This window comes from Amblyraja radiata, chromosome 22, assembly GCF_010909765.2.
Source record: "Amblyraja radiata isolate CabotCenter1 chromosome 22, sAmbRad1.1.pri, whole genome shotgun sequence".
NCBI classification, from domain to species: Eukaryota; Metazoa; Chordata; class Chondrichthyes; order Rajiformes; family Rajidae; genus Amblyraja; species Amblyraja radiata.
The window spans coordinates 17629012-17655566 of NC_045977.1; the positions used below are offsets into that span (position 1 = coordinate 17629012).

The 26555-nt window shown below is 42.2% G+C and overlaps 1 protein-coding gene across 1 annotated transcript in view; it reads right to left on the reverse strand.

Moving 5' to 3' along the window:
- epn2 (epsin 2) overlaps window positions 1-26555 on the reverse strand; it is a 64327-nt gene that overhangs the window by 30591 nt on the left and 7181 nt on the right. Inside the window, exon 2 of the mRNA XM_033040495.1 lies at window positions 6184-6964. Coding sequence (XP_032896386.1) covers window positions 6184-6781 — 598 coding nt within the window. The 5' untranslated portion in view covers window positions 6782-6964. The remainder of the gene's footprint in view (window positions 1-6183; window positions 6965-26555) is intronic.

A 26555-nucleotide genomic window follows, 5' to 3' on the forward strand; every position in this document is an offset into this window, starting at 1 on the left:
CTATGCTTCTATGTTTCTATGTTTATGAGAATGATCGGGTTAACATATGATGAGGGTTTGACGGCACTGGGCCTGTACTTACTGGAGTTTATTTAGAAGGATGAAGGGAGGACCCCGTTGAAACTTACCGAATAGTGAAAGGCCTAGATCAGTGGTTCCCAGCCTTTTTTTGGCCATGCCCCACCTAATCACCTCTAAAATCCTGATGCCCCCCCCCCCCATATTTTAGCACGAGCAGACAAAGAAATAATTCTCAGAAAATGGAATTTACTCAAAATAACATCTGAAACATAAACTACATATGTTTACCTGATGCCCCCCTTAAAAATCAAATTGCCCCCCTGTGGGGCGTACGCCCCACGTTGGGAACCACTGGCCTAGATGGAGTGGATGTGGAGAGAATGATTCCACTGGTGGAAAGTCTAGGAATAGAGGCCATAGCCTCAATATAAAAGGACATACTTTTAGAATAGACATGAGGAGGAATTTCTTTAGCCAGAAGGTGGCGAATGTGTGGAATTCATTGCCACAGAAGGCTGTGGAGGCCAAGTCAATTAATATTTTTAGTATGGGTGTCAGGGATATGGGGAGAAGGCAGGAGAATTGGGCTGAGAGGGAAAGATACAGTCCCCTCCATAATTTTTGGGACAAAGACCCATAATTTATTTATTTGCTCAAGAAGGAACTGCAGATGCTGGAAAATCGAAGGTAGACAAAAGTGCTGGAGAAACTCAGCGGGTGCGGCAGCATCTATGGAGCAAAGGAAATAGGCAACGTTTCGGGCCAAAACCCTTCTTCAGACTGATGCAGGGTGGGGGGGCGGGAAGAAGAAAGGAAGAAGAGGAGCCAGAGGGCTGAGGGAGAGCTGAGAAGGACAGGAGACAGCAAGGGCTACCGGAAATTGGAGAAGTCAATGTTCAGGCTACTGGGGTGCAGACTGCCCAAGCGGAATATGAGGTGCTGCTCCTCCAATTTCCGGTGGTGCTCACTCTGGCAATGGAGGAGGCCCAGGACAGATAGGTCGGATTCGGAATGGGAGGGGGAGTTGAAGTGCTGAGCCACAGGGAGATCAGGTTGGTTAATGCGGACCGAGCGGAGGTGTTCGGTGAAACAATCGCCAAGCCTACGCTTGGTCTCACCGATGTAGATCAGCTGACATCTAGAGCAGCGGATGCAATAGATGAGGTTGGAGGAGGTGCAGGTGAACCTCTGTCGCTCCTGGAACGACTGCTTGGGTCTTTGAATGTAGTCGAGGGGGGAGGTAAAGCGACACATGTAGCATCTCTTGCGGTTGCAAGGGAAAGTGTAGTTAACTTTCTGTGCAGTTTTCTTTTCCTATCTGTTGGACCCATCTCATAGTGTGGTACTGCTAATGGAAACACATAGCACGGACAAAAAAACCCAATCTGAATCTCTATGCTACAATACATCATTTGGCCTCACCCACAGATACTTCCTTTGGCTACCTGTCCTCCCCTGCCTTTGTGATATTGAAAACTGATGTTTTTTTTCTTTTCCCATTCCAGCCAAGGGTTTCGGATTTGAAATGTTAACCTTTTCTATTTCCATTGATGCAGCCTGACCCAGGAAAGCTTAAGCATGTGGGGAGTGGATAGCAGGAAGCTAATCCATTTGCTCATATTAAGACCATATCCTCCTATGCCGGGCCTTTTTAAGTGCTTGCTTAAATGTTTCTTAAGTAGTAATTCTATCTAACTGCCCACCATCTCTGGTAACCCAAATCAGATATATCATCTACTCAAAATATACCCTTTTGATTTCACTTTGTACTAAAAAGATCCTTGTGGGAGGAAAATACATTTATATAAGAAATCTCAAGGCACTTGTTAGGAGCAATAATAACATTTGAGACTGCACAACATACGAGACTCAGTAATTAAAAATTTGGCAAAAGAACTAGGATTAGAGGTATTCTCAAATAACGCACTTTTTGTCCTCCGTACAAAAAACCTGCAATATCAGATGCAACCTCCAAGGCATTAAGATTAAGCCTAGTTTTTGAATATTAAGGCACATTATAAATTCAAGTTCAATAGGCATATGCAGTGATTTAAATGAGAACATGAATAACAAAAATTGACCATGCTTATAAGGCCCTTGAAAGAAGTGGGCCTGGAAACTATACTGGACAAGTTAATTGGAGACTTAAACTGTTTCTGCAATGTCTTATCCTTCCCAGAATAAGGCCAACAAATCCAAAGCAACAATCATCCTCAAAGAAGATTTTTATTCTTCTTATCCTTCCTTTGCAACCCTGTTCTTGTCAACATCCTCAAAATCACTTTGATCTCGTGTCAAGTTAAATGCAACCCAAAAGTCATCACTAGGTTGCACAAAATCTATGGATTAGGGGAGGTGGGGAGGCATAAAAGTAGCAATTGGGATCTTCTCCAGAGAAATCTAAGAGAACATATTTGGGGAATGCAAACAAGGCAAGATAAGATACTAAATATACAGAATTATAGAGATCTTGGAAAGCATAACCTCAAATCCTTAATGGTAACATAATGGGTAGTTAAGGTGGTTAAGAAAGCATATGGAATTACCTTTCTTAATTAATTTAAGGTACAGAATACAAAAGCAAGGAAGTCGTGCTGGGACTATAAAACTCTAAAATGTTTTAGCAGGTCAGGCAGAATCTGTTTCTTTTGCCACACATGCTGCTTTATTTATTGATTACTTTCAGAATTCATATATCCAGAATCTAGTAGTAGTGTGGCTGTGAAGAAAATACAGGAAGGTTTCATTGCACAAAGACAAATAAATTGAACTGGCAAGGATGGCGCGGAAATATAATGCGGAAAAATTTGATAATTGGTTAAAAAGGTGGGATTTTTTAAACAATGAGAGACGGTGTTTAAAAGAAACTAGATGTCCTTTACACGAATCACTAAGGGTTAATGTATTGATGGCAGATGTAATTAAGACTTATCAGATCGATTCCTGACATGTTTGTCATACGAGGAAAGATTATGCAGGTTGGGTCTTGCTCAAGTTTAGGTGAATGAAAAATGTAAGTGTACTAACAGGTGAATGATGGTTGGAGGAGTGTCTGTGGCCAAAGGGCCTGTTTCCATGCTGTATCTCTAAACCAAAATGTAGTGTACAAAATTCTTAAGGATTTCGCAAGGTAATAACAGAGGTGGAATTTCTCCGGGCTCGAGTATCTAGAACAAAGGGTCATGGTCTCAGCCATTCAGAACTCAGATGAAAAAAGAAACTCATCAACTAGGAGTGAATCTTTGGAATTTCTACATAAGAGCTGCAGATGTTCATGAAAGAGTTTGAAGGACTTAAAATATCTAAAATTAATTGGCAAGTTAGTGTAGAAACCATGGGCAGACTGAGTGCACAACAGGCAGGAGAAACTGAATGGTGTACTCCTGCTTCTATGTCTTATATTCAAATAATCAAGGCTAGGCATGACTGTATTGCAATATTTGAGTCCAGGAATAAAAAGTGGGGTTAGCAATTAATGAGGTAAACCCGTGACAGAATCAAGCAATATGATGAGGTGGAAATATGTAGTTTTAATTATGATATAATTTACTCTATATAAATATAGAGAAATAAGTGTGGAAATTCAAACCCTGCAGCTGGAAATCTAAAATAAAATGGAAAACTGTAAATACTCAGGTCAGATAGGATATATGGAGGAAATTCAGCATTAATGTTACATGCTAACTTGGCTTGGCTTGCCTGCTGACACGAGGCCTACGCTATTTCCTGGCCCAGCGCATTGCTGAAAAATATCTGCTCATTGCTAGAGAATAAGAGAAAAAGTAGCATGTTTGCAGGATCAAAGGGAACATATATTCAAATTTGCAGGTTGTGTTGATAAAACTGCCAAAAACATTGGCTTTTATTAATATGCCGTACAAAAATGAGAAAGTTATATTAACCCCTATGAAATGCTGGGTAGATCTCCATTGAGATTGGCTGTTCAATTGTGTACATACTTTATGAAGGACGTCCAGACCTTAGGGAAGGTGCAGAGGAAATCTGAAATAAAAACAGATAATGCTTGCAATGCTTAGAAGTGAAAATTTATTCTAACAAGCACCAATGCTGAGGGACTTCAGCAAAGTCGATGAACCAAAAAAGCTGAAGCTGTTCTCAGTGCATGTTTAACATTTATATTCAAGCCATTTATGATTCTCAACAGGTAGAAATAAAGGGAAACTTACTAACTCTTCTGCCTTCTAAAAATAGAGTTGACAAAACTTAAAGTGATTGGCAAATAAACTAGGGAGTTATGATCTGGAATTCATTGCCCAAAGGAAAAGTGAAGGCATACTAAATGGCAACTTTCAAACAAGAATAGGTAAATATATTAAAAGGAAACACTTTTGATAAGGGTTTGGAGAGACTATCAGAAGCGAGACAAAATGAAGAGGCCCTACCAATCAATGAGCAAAACAGCAACTTTTTGTGCTGTATCATATATTGAAGTAAACAACATGGTCCCATTTAATCATTAAATGAGATGTTATCACAGATAATTTTTAGAAAGAATTCCTCATTTGGAACGGTGTCAAGTCCAAAACAAAAAAGTGCAATTGTAAAATAAATTGTTTGGCCCAGGTTCTCCAAAAAACATTTCTCTCCATTGATTATTAGAAGAGACTTCTGCAGCAAAAAGCAGTTGGAACAGGTTGCCAGCGACATAAAAAGCAGGGTCCAGAAGACTCAAGAATATGTTCTTCTTCAAAATAGACAGATACACTTCTCTAGTTTAATACCACATTCATGTGATATGATCAATCCTCAAGAATATGAATGTAATTTTAAGAGTGCCCATGGCATATATTAGATAGGATTCTCCAGCTTTTTAATACTGAGGAAATTCTAGTTACACTCTACAGTTCTGCATATTAACTTCATTGATGGGAATTAACTATTATTTGAAATAAATAATAACTATCTTAAACGCTATCTGTTTACCAGACTAGACACTCCTACAATACCTCCAATAAATCAGTACCATGATTTACATTTTCAATTATTCGCATCGTCTAACATGTTTACAGGGTTGGCTAACAGGCAAAAGCAGAGAATAGAAAGTAAAGAGGGTCATTTTCAGACCTGGAAGTAGTGAATACCACTGTGATCAGTGCTGGAACTGCAACAGTCTACTATATATATAAATGACAGTGGAAGGAAAGCCAATACATGTCTGCCATATATACAGACAGCAAGTAGAGAGACAAAAATACAAAAATGTACAGAAAAAATGACTTGTTTAGGTGATTTATGCAAAAGTTTGGTAAACAAAGAGTGATTGTTCTTTGGAAGGAAGAAGAAAAGGACAGTACTATTTATATAGACAGAAAGCTGCAAGTTGTGTTGGAGATGGTGCATTTGTAGAGTAGATTCACCAGCACATAACCTGGACTGGAGAACTTTAATTATAGGGAGAATTTGGATAGGCTGGGTTTGTTTTCCCCTGGAATGAAGGAGACAGAAAGGTGACCAGATGGAATTATATAAATTTGTAGGGGGCATAGACAAGGTAGATAGTCAAGAATCATTTCCCCCAAGGCATGAGTACTAAATAAACAAGAGGGTGTAGGTTTAAAGTGACTGGAAACAATTTTAAAGGGTGATTTATGTGACAAGATGTTTTAAATCAAAAAGTGGTTGATATCTGGAACTCACTGCCTGAGATGGTGGTGGAGCCAGTTACAATTAAAATACAAACTTAATGTGGGCAAATAGGATGATTGTAGATGTACAAATAGTTTGGTACGGACATGGTGGGCTGAAGGACCGGTTTCTGTGCAACTGACTATTTCTGTGCTCAACCCGTCGTCCTGGTCTTTTCTGTGTTGCAACGTCCCTTTAGATCACCGTCAGAATTCCTTTGAAAATGTCTTACAATGCTTTACATAAATGTAATTTGGAGTATTTTCCCTAAGTTTCCTTTGGCATTCTCATTTAAAACAAGCTTTTGCTTAATAATGCATTTTAATAGTTTATTATTTTCGTTAAATGTTTCCTCAATATGATGCCATGGTGCCATAACACACAATAGAAAATGTACAATTTCAACTATATAGTCACCATAATTAAAACCATAAAATTAAATAGTAAATGTAAGGATGCAATGTTCATCAAGAAACATCAAAAAAAGATGCACAAAACTGAAAAAAGTTTACTCACAGCCATGATATGAAGCAGGTGATCCTCCCGATTTTCCATACTCATGTTCTGAATAACTGGTGGACAGGTTAGGCTGGCTAGACCCACGACCAAAAGTAATTTGATTATTGCTTCCTACTCCTGTTGCCACTTGAGCCATACGTTCTTTTGTTTTAAGAGCTTGGCTTCTCTCTGACTTGAGCCTTTCGTCATCCTTCAACAAAGTGACAAGCTGTTTTGACTTCTCACGTACATTTATACCTTGATCTTTACCATCACGATCAATGTACTGAAAGTCTTTCAAGGTCTGAATAGCAAATATATTTTCCTTACACTGTTGTGCAACTCTTTCAGATCCAGTTTTTATCATATAGTCTAACAGCGTCAGAGCCTTGTAAACATGCCGCCAATTCTTGCCATGATCATTGAGACGCTTCCATATCATACTCATTATTTCTGAAAATGCCACAACGTTATAGGTTAGATCTGCAATTTCGGTCATTAAGGAACTAGAGGGTCCCCAAGGGTCATTCGATGTTGCCTCACGCACTTTAATTTCAGCTTCAGAATAATTGTTCACAATGTTTTTCATTTGCCGTCTAATAGCTGATGTAGTCATGATGAACCTCGTCAAGACGTAATTGATCAGAAAAGGTTTTTCTCCAGTTACTCAATGGTATTCAATGATTTTCACATCCAACAACTATTGCTGGGAACACCACTTTGTAATTTCAATGCCTGTTGCGTGCCTGTTGGTGAAATCATTTCCACTCAAAGCGAAATCTCAGTTTTGGCAAATAACCTGCGAAAATAAACATCTATAAATAACGGCATCTTATTTTATTATTTTTTTTTAATTAGAAGTACAGTAAATTACAATGATACACATCCGATATATCTTATTACATTTGTTGTACCACTTCGTTTTTCGAGCTTTAAAAAATATAGAAATAAAAGACATACGGCATTTTAGATCAGCTGAACCAACAATAATTTCAATCATCTACATTTTAGGAATACATTGAGCTGCAATAGTACCAATTCCATTATTTTAAATATATACTGATGAAAATAATGAAAATGAATAATGTTGAAATGTAATGTGGTTGAGAAGTTTTCCCATCAACATTACACATCAAATTAATTTGGATTATTGAGCATCTGCGCCAATATTAACATGCTATAGTCAATTGGACTTTTTATTTTTTTTTAATCCAATTCGAAATGAAAAAGGAAACAATTGGATTTAAAAAAATCCAATTCAAAAGTAAACACTTACACTTTAAGAGGGCCAGATATTTATTCAGCAAGCTATTACGAAAATTACTGGCCTATCATTTTAGACCAACTTTGCTAAATAAAATGGAACAAGCTTTTGTTAAGTTGACTCAGAAGCTTAATCAGGTCAATTAAGCGTCACAAGGGATGGCTGGTCCCCGAATGCAATATTCCACCACTCACACATAGGTCCTAATACTCACCACTCCCTAGAGAGGGAGGGGTGGTAGAGGGAGGGGGAGGGGGGTAGAGAGGGAGGGGGAGGGGGGTGGAGGGGGAGGGGGGTAGAGAGGGAGGGGGAGGGGGGGGGTAGAGAGGGAGGGGGAGGGGGTAGAGAGGGAGGGGAAGGGGGGGTGTACAGAGGTAGGGTAGAGGGAGGGGCACGGAGGGAGGGGGGGGAGAGACCCTACCCCATCTCCTCATTTCCCTCATCCTCCTCCCCTCACTCCTATTCCCTGCTCTAGGACCTACCCAGGTCATAGATCAGCGCCAGGGCCTGGAACTCGTACTCGACCCGGCCCTGGCTGTGGACCCAGGCTCTTCCTTGGTTCCAGCAGCAGCAGCATCCAGCTGTCAGCTCGGCCGTTTTTTTTTCACATCTTTAATACTTTCCTGGTACAATAAACAGCCCGGCCAGCAGCTCTTCCATACTAGTGAGACCACTGAATATTTAATGTTTAACTGTTCCGTTCAAAATCTAGATTTACCACTGGCACCCTAATTTAATCCAGAGGTTGGTAATCCTGAGGAGGCGCTGTCCTATATGGCTGCCTGTCCTGCAGCTGTCCGTTTTTTTCACTTCTTTTTTATTATTTTTAGTACGTTAAAGTGTGTAATCGGGGGGTCTAATCTTTTTATGTGTGGGGGCTGGTCGGAGAGGCTGCCTTCCTCCGAGCAGCACCTTTGACCTGTCCTCGCGGCCTACCAGCGGGTCCTGGAGTGACGTTTCCTGAGAGGACCTGGCCAGAACCTCGGCTTTGGCAGTGGCACAGCGCTGGAGCGCTATTGCGGAGCGGGCGATGCCTTTCCTGGGTCGCTGCGCTGGAACTCCAGTTTGCTGGGACCGCCGATGAGAACATTGTGGAGCCGCGGTTCTGTGGAGCGGCCAACTGCGGCGCTGAACTTTACATCCCGGAGCCAGGGATCTCTCGCCGAGATCGCCAGTGTGTGGAGCTCCGTCAAACGTGGTCTGTTGGCTTGGAAGAAGTTCTCCGGTAAGAAGGCGGCCGTTCCTGGTACCCCAAGCCGCTGAGGGTTCTCCCGACGCCGGAGCACCATCACCCGGCGAGAACATCGGGCGCCGTGGCGGCGACTGTGGAGGCCTCAATAGGCCCGACTCTGGGTGGACAAGAAGATGGGGACTGGACTTTGTGCCTTCCCCCACAGTGGGAACCACTGTGGGGGGATTTTTTGATGTTTTTGTGTTTTGGTGTTGAACTTCTTGAATGCTATGTTGTATTTTTATTAGTGTGCTGCAAGGGCATCTGAATTTCCCCTGAATAAGGGGATTAATAAAGTAAATCTAATCTAATCTAATCTAATGATAAAGAGGTGGGTATTTGAGTTAGAATCAGGAATCAGAAATGATCATTTTAAATTCAGAAGTGAACTACATTTTTAAAATCAGAAGTGAACTAAATTAGATCTGAAGAAGGGTCTCGACCCGAAACGTCACCCATTGCTTCTCTCCAGAGATGCTGCCTGTCCCGCTGAGTTACTCCAGCATTTTGTATTTGTCTAAATTAGATCTGATATTAACTTGCTTAGCAATACAGGAGTTTTTTCGACAAAATAAATTAACATCTGGGCTCATTGTCCATTTACACAAACTTCCTGGTGTCATATATCTTCCAAAGTTTCCATCATTATAAATTCTAAAATCCATTTTGTTGATAGAAATAGCTCACATGATCTCCTTAATATAATTGCGCAATCATCCATACTCGACTCAACGACGACATTTGATTTTAAGTTGCTGAGCAATACAGGAGTTTGACAGGCATATTAAAAGAAAATTCACATCTGGACTCATTTCCTATTTACAAAGACTTCCTGGTGTTGTACATTTGCCAATGTTTCCATTATAAATTCCAAAGTCTATTTTGAAAATGGAAATGGCTCACAAAATCTCATCAGCTTAGAATTGAACAATTATCCAATATGTTCCCTCTTCAGCATGACATTTGAAAAAATATTGCACAACAAACATATTATACATATATGTGGCGTGGTCTCGGCGGGCAAAAGGGCCTGTTTCCACAATGTATCTTTAAATTAAACTAAAAACACTAAAACCAGAGGAAATCTAAAGAAGGGTCTCTACCGGAAACGTCACCCAATTTCTTCTATCCAGAGATGTTGGCTGCTCCATGGAGTTCCCCCACACAATTAAAGCATGGAATAATTTTCATCATACCATAGTTACCCAACCAAACGCAACTAAATTTAAGTTAACTCTTATTTCCCAAGAACCCTTTTTTGCTTAAGTCCAAGTCAAGAGCCAAGAGAGTTTTATTGTCATATGTCCCGGATAGGACAATTAAATTCTTGCTTGCTGCAGCACAACAAAATATGTAAACATAATACAGAACAGGAGATAAAACGAGGGGGGGGGGGAGAGAAGCGGGGGGGGGAGAAGAGGGGGGGACGAGAGCGGGGGGGGGAGAGAGGGGGGGGCGAAGGGGGGGAGGAGAGAGGGGGGGCGAGAGGGGGGGGAGAGAGGGGGGGGAAAGAGAGGGGTGGGGGAAAGAGGGCGGGGGAAAGGGAGGGGGGGGGGGGGTGAAAGAGGGGGGGGAAAGAGGGGGGGGGAAAGAGGGGGGAAAGAGGGGGAAAGAGGGGGGGGAAAAGAGGGGGGGAAAAGGAGGGCGGGGGAAAGAGGGGGGGGAAAAGAGGGGGGGGTGAAGATGAGAGAGAGGGGGATAGAGCGAGGGGGGGATAGAGAGAGAGTGGATAGAGAGAGAGGGGGATAGAGAGAGAGGGGGGGATAGAGAGAGAGGGATAGAGAGAGAGGGGGGATAGAGAGAGAGGGGGTTAGAGAGAGAGGGGGATAGAGGAGAGAGGGGGATAGAGAGAGAGGGGGATAGAGAGAGAGGGGGATAGAGAGAGAGGGGGATAGAGAGAGAGGGGGAGAGAGAGAGAGGGGGATAGAGAGAGAGGGGGATAGAGAGAGAGGGGGAGAGAGAGAGAGGGGGATAGAGAGAGAGGGGGATAGAGAGAGAGGGGGATAGAGAGAGAGGGGGATAGAGAGAGAGGGGCGATAGAGAGAGAGGGGATAGAGAGAGAGGGGGAGAGAGAGAGAGGGGATAGAGAGAGGAGAGAGAGGGGGATAGAGAGAGAGGGGAGAGAGAGGGGGAGAGAGAGAGAGAGGGGATAGAGAGAGAGGGGATAGAGAGAGAGAGGGGGATAGAGAGAGAGGGGGATAGAGAGAGAGGGGGATAGAGAGAGAGGGGGGATAGAGAGAGAGGGGAGGGGGGGCGGGTCGCAAGGTTTATTTCAAAGCTCGCTTGCCTGCTCGTAAGATTTTTTGAAAGGAGTTCGGTTTGCAGCTGTGAGTGAGCGCCGGCTATGAACGGTCACCTCCGGATCTGCAGAACGCTCGTTCTTTCCAAAGATCCTTTAGCCGCTATGGGATCTTTGGTTATTTCTGCGCAATTTGAACAACGGGGAGGGGGGGGGGGGGTGTTGGAGCGTGTGGGCGGGCGTGGGGACACCGAGGCACACAGAGAGGGGCACACAGTGAAGACTGGAGTTCGGGGGGAGGAACGCGTGTCGTCACACACACTAAGCACCCGCCCCCACAAACAGATGAGAGTGTCTGCTTGAATGTAGAGCGCGTGCCCGCCCCACAAACAGTCAAACACCCACACACACACACACGGGCGGGAATTTTCCCCTGAAGCAGGTCGGTTGGGCACAGTTGCCAGAAGCTGAAAAACTGCGGCTGTGGTTCTGGCAACAGCCGGCGTTCTGCTCTGTCTGGGGGGAGAGGGCGAGTGGGAGTGAAGGGGGAGAGGAAGGGAAGGATGGGGGAGAGGTGGTGGGGGGAGGGGGGGGGGGTTGGAGCGGGCGGGTGGGAGTCGAGCTGCGGGAGGCATGGAGCGAGCGTACTTGGCATGGTGCGGGCAGCGGGGGGGGTGTGGGGGTTGGAGGGCAGGGCTGCCAAATGAAGAGAGAGAGAAGCGGCTTCTGACTCTGTAAACCCACAACTGTAATGAGCACGCAAGGCTTCATGAGCTGCGCCAACAGTGATGATAAGGTTCAGCGCGTGAGGAGTCGATGCGCAGAGATGTGTAGAACAAAGAAGCTACAGCGGAACGGAGCTCTTCTCGATCTCTCTGCACCTTTAATCCACAGCGGCGGGGGGGGGGGGGCCTGGAGGCAGGTCGGCATGTGGCATTGTGACGTCAGCAGCTCGTGTCCCGTTTAGATGTTAAAATGAGTGAGTGGGGGGGGGGGGGGGGGGAAGGATTTTATTTAAAAATGTGTACATAACAATGTCCAAATGTAATGAGGAATGGATTAGCGAATGTAAAAGTGAAATCGCCCGCGAAATTGAAAAAAATCACGCAATTTCAGCATGTAGTTTTGGCGGACCAAGGAATCAAAGGCCAAAAATCTAATCTGAAAAAATATCTGAAAATGGACACACACGCGCGCACGCACGCACGCACGCACTTACTTAATATATAGACAGATATCCACAACAGTTTTAGTGACATGTATTGTGCAAAAAGTGATTATTTTGATTATATTGGAAGTGGATGTTTCTAGATTAATTTATGGGAATTAAACATTAAATTCCTTCCATTTGGCATATGTCCATGACAGTGAGATTTAAAAATCATGTTATATTGTGAATTCTTATGTGAATGGGATTAGTTTGTTATTTGGATACTTAGGCTTTTAAATTTTTTTTGTCTTTTTAAGAAATGGATAGATGTTTATATCTAGTAATAGAATTTAGATGAATTTAATTGATTAGATGAAGTGGATGAATATGAATTTTTTGTTGGGTATTTACTATTTGTTTTAGCGTTTAACTTTATCATTTCTACCTTTTTTCTAAAACTGCAAATAATAACTTGTTGCTGTTAATGCTGTTCAGTGTCTTTTTTCCTTTACATTTTAAACAGATGAAGAAGAAATGCAAAATTGTCAATCCAAATGCTCATCAAAAGAGATTGATTTAGACAGCATTCGCAGAGATTATCCGGATTTGTACTACTCCAAATGTGATGATCTATAGGACATTCTTAAAGGGAAAGTAGTGGGCAGAAAGGCATGTCATGCGTGGTTTGAAGAGCAAAAACTTGTAGTTTACATTGCCAAAATTGAAAAGTTGAGGAAAAACAAGGTGTACAGAGTTGCTTATTGGTTACAATCTGAGCAGTATGATGATGCTACTGATTATGATATGCCAATGTACCAGCTAGCAACTGATCTTCTCCATAAAGACTTGGTCTATTGCTAGAAATTGTAATTTATTTACCTATCTGTTACAGACTTACAGCATATAATACAATAATATTAAAGTTCTGATCTTGAGAATATCACATTTTTTAATTTTCAAGGCAGTTTGGGTGTTTATTACTATTTCCGTCACCGGTCAATTTTGTAATTAGCTACAATTAGGTCACTAATTAATTATATGCTTTAATTTCAGGTCATCCAAGTAAGATGTTTTATATTTATTTCAGAATGCTTCAATCTATAATAACTGAAAATTTCATTCAGTTCTCTTAATTTTTAAGAAAGTTATGGGATTTTGACTGTCCTCGATCACAGCTTTTGTGTTAAGTCAATGGAAAAGCAATAGGGAACAAGATGCTAATTTCCGAGTATGAAAATGGCTATAACTTTTTTAATACTGAAGATATGAAAGTGAATTAGGTATCAAATTAACCTTTTTTTGCTTTATCTGATGGGATAAATTGCAGGCTTGATTTTTTTTATCTCAAAATGTTGTAACATTGCTACTATATACCATAGACCATATATGTACAACGGCTGCATTGGGGGAGCAGACCCAACGGGTCTGCCATTGGTCTAGTATACAATAAATACACAGATAAAGTGCAATAGGCTATTACTTTTCAGAGTTTGGAGTTTGGTGGTGGTGGGTCCATTCCTGTTTAAATTCCATTTGGAATATTTTTGAAGGACTAGGAAACCAAAAAGCAAGAGTTACTCCAGGGAGTTACTCCAGCTCCAGGGAGTGATTCTGCGTTGGTTTTCAGCGGTCGCGGCGAGGCGGAGACCCGAGACCGTGACACAGGCACGGATGGCAGGCAGAGACGGAAAGTGAAACAGAGGGAGATAGAGAGGGGGGCCCGCTCAGAATTAAACGATAGGTGTCCCGGTTGTTTGCCAAGCCGGGTAAAATAGCATGGCATTTAGGTTGCCCGGCGGCACTTTAGGTCGCCATTGGCAACCGGGCAACCGCTAATTTTGAGCCCTGTTAATACAGTTCATACAGCAGATCAGCTAAGAGGATAGTAAATACAGAAGGGATATGAATGTTTGAACGGCTACTTTTGCTTCTATTTCAAATGTTCTTATTGGTACTCTGGTGCATTATTATAGATACAGATGCACAACCTTTTATCCGAAAGCCTTGGGACCAGACACTTCTCGGATTTCGGAATTTTTCGGATTTCCGAATGGAAGATTTTTAGCGTAGATTAGGTAGGTAGCGCAGGCGGCTTGAAAAGTCTGGAGCGGCTGCCTCCTCCCCGGAGACCGGGGAATCATTGTAAATCATTGCTTAAATGTTAGTCAGTTAGTTTGGAGGGATTTTAATGTGGTGGGGGGGGTGAAGGGGGAAACTTTAATTCTTAGTCCCCTACCTGGTCGGAGAGGCGGGGAGCGGGCAATGCCTTACCGTGTCGCCGTGCAATAAGCTCCGGAGCGCTGTGGCCGCCGACTCCCAACATCGCGGAGCTGGGGCTGCGGGCGTCCGGCCGCGGGCGGCGCCGGTTGGAGCTCCGACCCCGGCGAACTCTACCCCTGGCTGCGCGGCGCTCCAAATCCAGCGAGGCTCGCGGCCGGACGCCTGCAGCCCCAGCTCCGCGATGTTGGGAGTCAGCGGCCACAGCGCTGGGATACCAGCGGGGAGCGGGCAATGCCTTACCGGGTCGCCGTGTGGTAAGCTCCGGAGCGCTGTGGCCGCCGACTCCCAACATCGCGGAGCTGGGGCTGCGGGCGTCCGGCCGCGGGCGGCGCTGGATTTGGAGAGCCGCGCAGTCAAGGGTAGAGTTGCCGGGGTCGGAGCTACAACCGGCGTCACCCGCGGCCGGATGCCCGCAGCCCCAGCTCCGCGATGTTGGGAGTCGGCGGCCACAGCGCTCCGGAGCTTACTACACGGCGACCCGGTAAGGCATTGCCCGCTCCCCGCCTCTCCGACCAGGTAGGGGACTAAGAATTAAAGTTTCCCCCTTCACCCCCCCCCCCCCCCTTCACATAAAAGCCCTCCAAACTAACTGACTAACATTTAAGCAATGATTTACAGATGTTTAAGTGTCTCCCCGCTACAGTAGTACAGACCTGGGTTGACCGTGGGTCGTTTCGGGTCAAGTTTGGCGCCAAACGCGAGCTTTGGTGTGCAGACGACATCCTGGAAAAAATGTCCGGTTTTCGGAGCTTTTCAGTTTCCAGAACTCCGGATAAAAGGTTGTGCACCTGTATATTACTTGGCCACATTTCAGTATAGAGTTTACTAAGAAAATGTATACCGAAGATTTGGTTTTCAAAAACAAAGATATCAATGAACATTACAAAAATGAATTCACCCTATTCTCTCTCACATCTTTCCAAACTCAACCACTACAATAGCCTCCAATTAAACAGATCACATTGAATTTCACAACACATTAAGGACAAATATAACAGCGCATAACTACATGAACAAATCAATTTATCAAAAATGTCTTTGTATACAGAGATAGCCAGAAATCTGCCTTCCCATGCTTCCACATTTAAATATATCTAATGTATCTAATGGTACGCCACAGGGTTTGGTGCTGGGACAGTTACTGTTTGTCATCTATATCAATGATTTGGATGAGAACATACACGGCAAGAATAGCAAGTTTGCAGATGATACAAAAGTGGGTGGTTTTGAAGATAGTGAAGATGGTTGTGAAAAATTGCAGCAGCATATTGATCAATTGTCCAAGTGGGTTGAGGAATGGTTGATGGAATTCAATGCAGAAAAAATGTGAGGTGTTACATTTTGGGAAGTCTAACATGGGCAGGACCTACACCGTGAATGGTAGGGTTCTGGGTAGTGTTGTAGAGCAGAGGGATCTAGGAGTGCAGGTGCATAGTTCCCTAAAGGTGGAGTCGTAGGTAGTTCGGCTGGTCAAAAAAGCTTTTGACATATTGGCCCTCAGCCAGAGTATTGAGTATAGAAATTGGAAGGTCATGGTGCAGTTGGAGAGGCCACATATAGAGTATTGTGTTCAGTTCTGGGCACCGTGTTATAGGAAAGATGTTGTGAAGCTGGAAAGGGTACAGAGAAGATTTACAAGGATGTTGCCAGGACTAGAGGATCTGAGCTATAGGCAGAGGTTGTGTAGGCTGGGATTCTATTTCTTGGAGCACAAGAGGATGAGGGGTGGTCTTTTAGAGGTGTATAAGATCATGAGAGGAATAGATCGGGTAGATGCACAGTCTCTTGCCCAGAGTAGGTGAATCAATGACCAGTGGACATAGGTTTAAAGTGAAGGGGAAAATATTTGATAGGAATCTGAGTGGTAACTTTTTCACACAAAGGGTGGTGGATGTATGGAACAAGATGTCAGAGGAGGTAGTTGAGGCAGGGACTACCCCAACATTGAAGAAGCAGTTAGACAGGCACATGGATAGGACAGGTTTAGAGGCATAAGGACCAAATGCTGGCAGGTGGGACTAGTGTAGCTGGGAGATATGTTGGCCAGTGTGGGCAAGTTGGCCCGAGGAGCCCGTTTCCACACTGTATCACTCAAGGACTCTCTAATGATTGGGGCACTTTCCTTCAGTTAAAGTCGTCTTGAAGTTATCAGCTCCATATATTCCCAGTATCATAAAAAAGAGTACATTTCAAAAGTAGCTCAAGCCAAGTGTTTAAATGTTGGAAACTAGTCAACTGTTCACAAAGATAGCCACCGGAGTTTATAATCAAATTAAATGTACATCAGGACAAACAGAGCTCATAAACAAATAAAGCCGATCATCCTGAAATAAACCTTCCAAAAAGCCAGTGCAGATATTGCTGAAAAATATCTTACTGTTACCAGTGGAGGGATTTCATGCTGAATCATTTTTAAACATAATTTAACGAGGTTTTAGTATGATACCAAATTGTGTTTATTTGCAGCTGTGGCTGCACTGCAAAAAAGAACCAATGACTTAAAATAGAATGATTTATATGCTGCACTGAGGTACAAAGCCCAGGTGCAAAAACAGATAATAATCTGATGATCAAATTATAAATGGTGTATTTCGACATATTATCAAAATACTTTTTTCCAAAGACTCTGCGTTGTCAGATTTTTTCAGACTATTACACACTTGGAACTGCACTGAAGATTCTTACCAAAGCATTTTATAACAAATTATTAAAACTAGTGTATTTTATTGTACAATGAGACCACTTCAAGTTATTCCCTCCAATATTATTACAAAGCTACAAATTCTCTCCACAGTCGCAATACGTAGTGTGAAGCTCAGAAGCTCCAATTGTCCTGCCAGGCCTTTATTTTATTTTAATTAGTACAAGACAAGAATTCCACATTCCCACCAATATGTTATAATAAGATGCGGTTACCAAGCTGAGTGTTATAATTTATCTCCGATCAGAAAAAACTGTTTCACTTTCTATAGATGCTGGCTGAACTGCCAATTCCTTTTTAGCATTTTCCATTTTTTGTGCTGGATTCCCAGCACCTGCAGTTTTGTTTTAACTTTTAATTTGGAATTTAGATTAGTCCTGGCATGTACCTGCCATGACATAACATAATAGATTATTAGAATTAACTATTCAAAAACATATATAACTTTACAAATATTGTGTTTGTTAATAAATTTGTCAAAGTTTTATAGAGTTAGATTTCAGATGTTTTTGGACCATAGCTAACAAGCTGGACATCTTGTAATATACCATTTTGGAACAATAAACATAATAGACAATGTTACACTAATAAGTGTTTCCATGAAACACCTCCAAGTTGTTCCACTGTGAGTGCCAATATACATAGTAAGACAAAACCTTGCAATTTGTAATCTAACTTGTAAATCACACACACACTGAACAGTGATTATAGTGCCTGACTCTAATATTAATTCCTTGAGCCAAAAGCAAACATGGCTAGCTTTCACTCTCTCTCCACACTCAAATATGTTTACCAAGGGTGAAAGTAGAAAGTTTAAAATCCATTAACTTACATTACCAATATCACATTATAGTCCAAGTAATTCACAAATATAACAAATATTTTTAGTGCATTTAAAATATACAAATTTACAAATGTGCAATACAATAACGTTGAAATTGAGATATCCCAAATGATCACATTTCAGTTAGCTCATCTGGTAATTCAACAAAGTATTACCATCCTCAAAATGGGTTTGTGGCATTGCTTAGTCACAAATCAATATAATTATTTTACTAGCTTACCATTTAACGTAGACATGGAGGGTGTTGAAAACTAAACATGAAATCCATGGATATTTTTTCAGCTCTCATAGGCTGTGGGCCGAGGAGCTTTATTTTACTGTTTCGTGACCCAAGTCGCCAAACTACATGAAATTTTCACATATTGTATAAAAAAATTATATAAATCACCCCTGAAACACGTCATGAACAAGACTTGCACATTTTTTTTTATTAAATTAGAGAAAAACCGGAAAATCTTCGTGTAATTTTTAGTCCAATCAAAGCACATTTAACATTGAGTTGTATGCAAGTTGGTCAATCACGCGCTTTGCTTCAGGCTAGCACACAAAATGGCTGAGGGTGCCTCTACAGATGCCTGTTTTACTGGAGATTCTGATTTGTTGTTCTGTGGAATACATGTCGTGGAAACTTGCAGCAGGGTAATTGAATTTAGTGAGAAAAGCATTAAAAAGGCTGAAGAATGTGCTGCTAAGTGGATAAAAGAGGAAGAAAGCCTTCAAAGCAATGTCGCTGCTGAGGTGCTGGAACACAAAGAAGACAGCCAGGAATCAACTCTAACTGAAAGGTAAGATCTAAAGTCTGAATTTATGAAAATCTATCTGTATGGACTTTAATTAATTTAATTGCACCCTTTTATAATGTGAATAAATTCATTCATTCATTCATTCATGAAGTTGAGGGTCTAAACTATATGTATCCATAACACAGTCAATTAAACATTGTCACTAATGCCAGCTTGTAGTAGAGTAATAAGTCTTTAACAGCTAATCTCGGAGCTGCCTGCGATAACTCACCGGGAAAAAGTGCTCCGACCGCGGGGCCTAGGTACCCGCGGTATAGTGAAGCCGCGGTCTCAATTAAGAAGCGGCCGATTCGCGAACTCGGAACTGCGGATCATCTCCGCGGGCGGGGGGGGGGGGGGGGGGGGGGGGGGGGAGGCTGTTCATAGTGCCGTCTGTAGCTGCCGTTTCCAGGCCACGACCACGGGAGAAAAACGGAGGGATATTGATCGCACTTTATAGGCTTCCATTGCAGTGAGAAATGGTCAGAAATGGTTGATGTTTCTGTAGAAATGAATTGGTGATATGTGAACTTGAACTAATTTTTCTATGGTAGTAACCTATTGTTATTCTCATTAACATTCTTCTTGGTTTCTTGGTCCTCCAAAATATTCCAAATGGAATTTAAACTGGAGGTGGAATTTTATTAAGATTAATTAACATTATTTATTAACAATTATTAATTTATTTATTAATTATTATTAATTAACAGAATTTATTAACATTAAGAAGAGGTTGAAATTTTATGAATTGAAGTCCATGCAGACTTAATGACTATGATTTTTTTTTTCTGTAGCCTCTACTTAAACTTGAAATAACTTATCAATTGTAGTAAATGACAGTGTAAGTCTCATTGACATTAAATAGAGGTTGACACTTTATGAATGGAAGTCCATGCAGACCTAGGTACTATGAGATGTTTCTTTCTCTAGCTATTCTGCACCCTCTGCTCCTGCACTTGATCTTGAAGTCTTATCTATGGCAGTAAATTACAGTGCAAGTCTCATTGACATTAAGAAGAGATTGACATTTTATGAATTGAAGTCCATGCAGACCTAAGTAATACGAGAGGTTTTTTTTCCTGCAGCTTCTGCCCCTCCACTCTTCAGAGCCTGTCCACACAAAAGTGTTTTGTGTGGACATGTACTGTGCTTTAATGAACACTAATTTGATAATTTGCAGGCTTGCCATCCCATCTACCTGGACATGCATACATGTTTAATTTCCTCATTGATATGTCGATATTCTTACATAATATAAAACATGAAAAGATGTAAAATACACCCTGACATATATTATCTTCTATTATTAGGAGGCAGCAGTGTATCCCGGGTTATCATGCAGAGTGCTATCGTCACTTCTGCAACATAACAACAATAAATCGAGCGATAGCAAAGTCTAGAAGGAAGAAAGGTAATGATAGGACTCAAACAACAAATCTTTTTACTTATGGTCATATGATGTTACTTTGAAAAATGAAAAGATATATTTGAGGATGTCGATTTATTTTACTTTTCATTCCTTTTCTGTTTTCTTTTTCCTCTTTCAATTGAGTTAAAGACGCTGAAAAGCCTGAAGCAGGTGAATCACCTCAAGAGGCAGTTCCTGATGGTGAAGCAGATGAGTCGGCCCCAAAGAGACTGCTTCGATCCATGACAAGTCATAGTCAACAAACAGCAACTGTCGAGCACACCGACCGTAGGCATGTCCTACCAGCGCATTGCATCATTTGTAAAGGTTCAAAGTACACAAAATAAATAAATTGTGGGAAAAAAATGATTATATAAAGTTTTATTTTAATGTGGATCGTTTCACTGTTTATTTGGTCAAATTATTTAAACAATGAGTGAATTACTTATGATAATGGCGTGCCTGTTAATGACTGCGACAATCCACCCACCGATCCACACATACATACATACGCACATCCACACACACACATCCATCCATACGCACACTTCCATGCATGCAAACACACACATACATGCACACATAAATCCGCACACACATCCACTCGCACGCTGACATACATGTACACATCCAAACATACATGCACGCATACATCCATCCACACGTACATACACACTTACATCCACAGATACACGTTTGAAAGGCATACACAGACACACACACAAACTAGAGATAAACAATGCAACACATTTAGGGTTCTTTTAGGTCAAAGGTAATAGCCCTCATTTGCAAAGGCACCATCGGGGGGGAGGGGGGGGGGGGGGGGGGGGTCTATAACATAAATATAAGCTCATTGTAGCTTAAAATGAATATTAATCGAGTAAACATCAGAGCATTCGATTCTTGGCCAGGATGTGACATTTACATCAGAAATAAGACAGGTCTCTTACAGGTCTGGCACTACCCCAGTCCCACTATGGCCGTTACCCCCACTCTCCCCAATTTGGCAGTCAGCGGGGTTCAGTAATTGGGGAAACCTAGAGGATCTATCCTGACCCTTTATTTAGGCAGGTTTATGAGCCCTTAAAACCTGGGACATCTGCTGCAGTCTCATTTAATTTCCTATTAAAGTGACTGGAACATGCCTGCCTGGCACTGCCCCGGTCCCACTATGGCCGTCACCCCCACTCTGCACACTGGCAGTCAGTGGGGTTCAGTAAAGAGAGGAACTCACAAGAACTGCCCTAACCCATTAATTAGGCTGGCTCAGGAGCAGGACCTCTGCGACAGTGTCATTTAAAAAAAACACACTCACAATTATATTCATATTATTTTAATATCGTGGGTCACAAAAACCTATTTCTAGACACATTTTTTATGCTCGGCCCACAGCCTATCAGTGCAAAAGTACAAAATGAATGAAATCAATCCTAAACTCATCATTCCTATTTTGTATAATAATGTGAATGTTGACACACACACACACACACACACGGTAGCGCTGTCTGAAATTCACACTCACGATGAAGAGGAAGGTAAAAGACGGCTGCACAGTGTACGGTGTCCTTTAGCGATCGCGCGGGGTTGGGGGGGTGAGAAGGGGAGAGAAGGAGAGAGAAGGAGTGGAGACACTTTTAAGAAAACAGAAAACGTTTAATAAAATTTAGCGGGCATTTTATTTACCGTTCGGTTTTCCTTGGTCCTGAAAACTCCAATGAGCCAATGCCTGGTCAGCGAAGGAGATTGCCTACGGCTGCCTACGACTGCCTGTAACTAAATAGCGACCCCACTCCATTGCACTACGTTAAAAAGAACCACACCGACCAATTTTTACTCAACATGCTGAAAAATTTCCCGCGACCTAGCTGAGGCTGCGGGTATGCGGGAACTTCCCTCGAGCATGAATGAGTGTTTCAGTGACCTCATAGGACATCCTTGGACCACGTGTAGACCATGCTGCGAGTTTGAGTCGAGGGCAAACTCTTCTAAATTCGCAGATTATGTTGCCGCAGTGGGACAACCCCTTAAGAGTGGATGGGGGGGGTGGTTAAGGGGGAATGGAGTGAGTGCGTGGGGGGGGAAGGGCAAGAGGCAGAGTGGGGGGGGGGGGGGTGAGGGGATCAGGGGTGTTACAATGGGAACCCGTCAACCGTGCCTGCGCAGTTAGGGGCTATGGGTGAGTGGTGGAATAATGCATTGGGGGACGGGTTGCGTTGGGGGAATGGGTGAGTGGTGGAATATTGCGTTGGGGAATGGGTTGCATTGGGGGAACAGGCCTCCAGTGTGACTGGGACCCAACGGATCCCACTTAGTCTAGTAGTGTTATAATAATTAAGAAAGCAAATGAAAGAGTACTAGCTGCTTCAGTGGAATCCAAAATGTCAAAATGTCCAACCAATGTGGACGTATACAACAAAATATAACATAATAAAATTTAGCTTTTGAACTTGGATAGATGGCACAATGATATTTTAAAGCAAAAAATAATTAAAGGGTAAGAATTAATGCATAATAGTTCCTTAAATTCTACTGTAAGGAGAATTAAATGGAAGGCTCAAAGTGAAAGTAATTTTAGAATTGCTGCTGTCAAATTCTACTTCATACCAAATGATCTATGTGTGGAATAAACGTTCAAAGTGTGAAGGTTGAAACTGTGGGAACATTTAATAAACAATTGCAATACCACAGTATTGTAGTGGTGTGGATGAAATTGCAGAATACCAGGGCCTCAGATAGATACATTGATATACAAGCAGAAGACAATGCATCAAATTATCTTGCAATTGCTGGATTACTTTGGGAAAGTGAGACTACTTGTTAATTCTGCGTTAAGACTGAATTATTACTGACCATTCACATCTCTGACCAGAAGAGCATTATTTTCTAAGACTAAAAACAAAGGAGTAAACATGATAAACAAAGGGAGAAAAACAAAGCAGCATTTCATTGAATTTATGCTGCATTGTTTAGTCTCTAACTGTACTCATTTTAATAGTTTTTATTTTATTGCATTCTCACTTTAGCTGCAGTTATTAGTTTTACTACTAGATAACTGCATTAATAGCTTACCCTGATCTAACCCTATCAGAAATATTCCCCAAATCCCTCCTTCCCCCACTAAAATGTTTTCTGTTTTCCTGAGATGTTAACCTAATTTCTTCAACAATAGATGCTATTTGCTAAATGATCAGATGTCAAAACTAAATCAATTAAAGTTATCTTATGAAGAAATAATGCTTTAACATGTTCCTATCCACTATTATGGATAAAAAATAAATTCCATAATTATGTTTGTACAGTAATTTGATTTGGACTTAACAGTTAAAACACAAGTATCTAGGTTGAAAGTTCCGGGTTAAAAGCTGTCTGATGCATTTTGTTTTTATTCGTTCAAGGGATGTAGGCTTTGCCAACTGAGCCAGCATTAAATTGCCCATTCCAAATTGCCCCAGAGAAGATGGTGGCAATTTGCCTTCTTGAACAAATTCTACATTGTTTACCATATTGGGGTAAGTGGACAAAAGCTTGGTCACAGAGGGAGATTTTTGGGTGTATTTTAAAAGATGAAGATAGAGAGGCAAAGCTGGTCAGGATGGGAATTTGAATGCTTTGACACATATCAGCTTAAAGCACATTAGCCATTGCTGACGCTATAAAATACATACTCAATCTAAAATGTATACTCAATCAAAAATCTAGACTTGGTAGACCATGCCTTGATTATAAAGTTAAAAGAAAAGACAGAGAAAGGGTAGTGGATGACCACACCAAGATCTGAAAACAGTAAATCTGAACGTTTCTATAATATGGACTGGCTGCAAACCTGACTACATGGAATGACCTCACATTTAAAAAAGTTGAACAAAAGAGGCTAAGGCAGGGATGTAGTGGAATATTCAAGCCTAGGATAAACATTTTAGCAGAGTCAGTCCCTAGTGACCATATTATAATTTAGCCCTTCAATACAATTGGGAAAACATTCTACATCTGAAATAACAAAGTGTATGTTTTTATAGATTATTATCAGGCTATCCATACATATTACTCAATTTTCAAAAACAAAGAGACACAACCCACTATGTTCTTCCTGATGGGCAGGACTTCCATATTTGGGATCACCATTGTTAGCAGTGTCAGATTGCTACACTCTGCATTACAAAATATTATGTGTCATCAATCCTTAAAGAGACAAATTTTTTTTACGAAACTACATCACAATACGTAAGTGCACTCATACATTCCCAGCGCTCGATATTAAGTCGCCCGGTTGCCAATGGCCACCTAAAGTCCCGCCGGGCAACCTAAAAGCAGTGTAATTTTGCCCAGCTTGGCCCCCCCTCTCTATCTCTCTCTCTCACTGCCACTCTCCGTCTCCGCCCCCGCCCGCCATCCGTGTCCGGGCCACCGGGTCTCTGCTCTCTGGCCGATCCTCATCCACCGGCATGGCCAGCCGCCCTGCACATGCGCACTGCCACGGCCAGCACATCCTCGGTTGCCCTGCACATGCGCACTGCCATGGCCTGCACATCCTCCCCCAGCACTTGCGCACTGCCACGACCTGCACATCCTCCCCCTTCACATGCGTACTGCCACTGGTCGGTGCCGGGCACTTCCTCCCTCCCTCCCTTTGCATTGTGAGAGATCTGGCCGCCATTGCTGTCCGGTCGCCGCCTCGCCGCGACCGCTGAAACCCAATGCAGAATCACTCCCTGGAGCTGGTGGACAAAATGCTGGAGAAACTCAGCAGGTGAGGCAGCATCTATGGAGCGAAGGAAATAGGCGATGTTTCAGGTCGAGACCCTTCTTCAGACTGATTTGGGGGTGGGGGGGGCGGGAAGCAGAAAGGAAGAGGTGGAGACAATGGGCTGTGGAAGAGCTTGGATGAGGAGGGGAAAGAAGGAGAAAGCAGGGACTACCTGAAATTGGAGGTCAATGTTCAAACCTGCTGGGGTGTAAACTACCCAAGCGAAATATGAGGTGCTGCTCCTCCAATTTACAGTGGGCCTCACTCTGGCCATGGAGGAGGTCCAGGACAGAAAAGAGTTGGAGCTGGAGTAACTCCCTGGGGTAACTCTTACATCTTGATTTCCTGGTCCTCCAAAAATATTCCAAATGGAATTTAAACTGGAGGTGGTAGAGGGTGGACTTAAGCAAAAAAGGGTTCTTGGGAAAAAAGAGCTACCTTAAATTTGTTGCGTCTGGTTGGGTAACTATGGTAGGGTGAAGCCTATTCCATGCTTTAATTGTGCGGCAGAACTCCATGGACCAGCCAACATCTCTGGATAGAAGAAATTAGGTGACGTTTCAGGTAGAGACCCTTCTTTTGACTCCCTCTGGTTTTAGTGTTTTTAGTTTAATGTAAAGATACAGCGTGGAAACAGGCCCTTCGGCCATGCCTACGACTAGTTCTATCCCACACATTAGCGACGCAAGTCAAGAGTGTTTTATTCTCTCACATCCCAGTTAGAACAATGAAATCCTTACTTGCAGCAGCACAACAGAATATGTAAACATAGTCAGTCTGAAGAAGGGTTTCGGCCCGAAACGTTGCCTATTTCCTTCGCTCCATAGATGCTGCTGCACCCGCTGAGTTTCTCCAGCATTTTTGTCTAACACTGAACACAATGTTATAACCGAGAAAACAAAACAGTGTATATTTATATATGAATATATAACTATATATATATACACACACATATAGACATATACAGTGTGTGTGTGTGTGATATATATATATATACCTACACACACACACAATTTCCCTCCTGAGATTAATAAAGTTCTATCGTATAGTATTGTGTGTGTAGGAAGGAACAGCAGATGCTGGTTTAAACCGAAGATAGACACAAAAAGCTGGAGTAACTCAATAGGTCAGACAGAATCTCTGCACAAAAGGAAAATGTTACATTTTGGTTTGGGTCTGAAAAAGGTTCCTGCACATCTTTGGAATGTCGAAGGAAACAAGAGCACCCGGAGAAAACCCATGCGATCAAAGGGAAAAGAAGCAAACTCCATACAGACAGCACCCATATTCAGGATCAATTCTGAGTCTCTGGCACTTTTAGGCAGCAACTTTATGGTCAATGTTAATGCCCCATAGTCTTGAACTGAATTAAAACATCCAGTAGCTGTAAAGGGCGACATAGCATGACTTAGAGATTTAAGACTGAAAATGGATAGTTTATGTTTTTTAGTAACCAAAGTTATCAACGTATAATTTTTTGTGTGTTGGAAAACAAAAAATATAGTGGCACAGCTGGTAGACTTGCTGCTTCACACGCCAGAGATCTGTGTTCGATCCTGTCCTCGGGCACTGTATGTTGAATTTGCACATTCTCCCTGCAAGCATGTGGGTTTCCTCCCACATCCCAAAAACACATTGGCTTTGTAGGTCAACTTGTCTCCAATGTGTAGGGAGTAAGTGAGGAAAGTGAGATAACAGAACTTGTGCGAATGGGTGGTAGACAAAAAAGCTGTAGAAAATCAGCGGG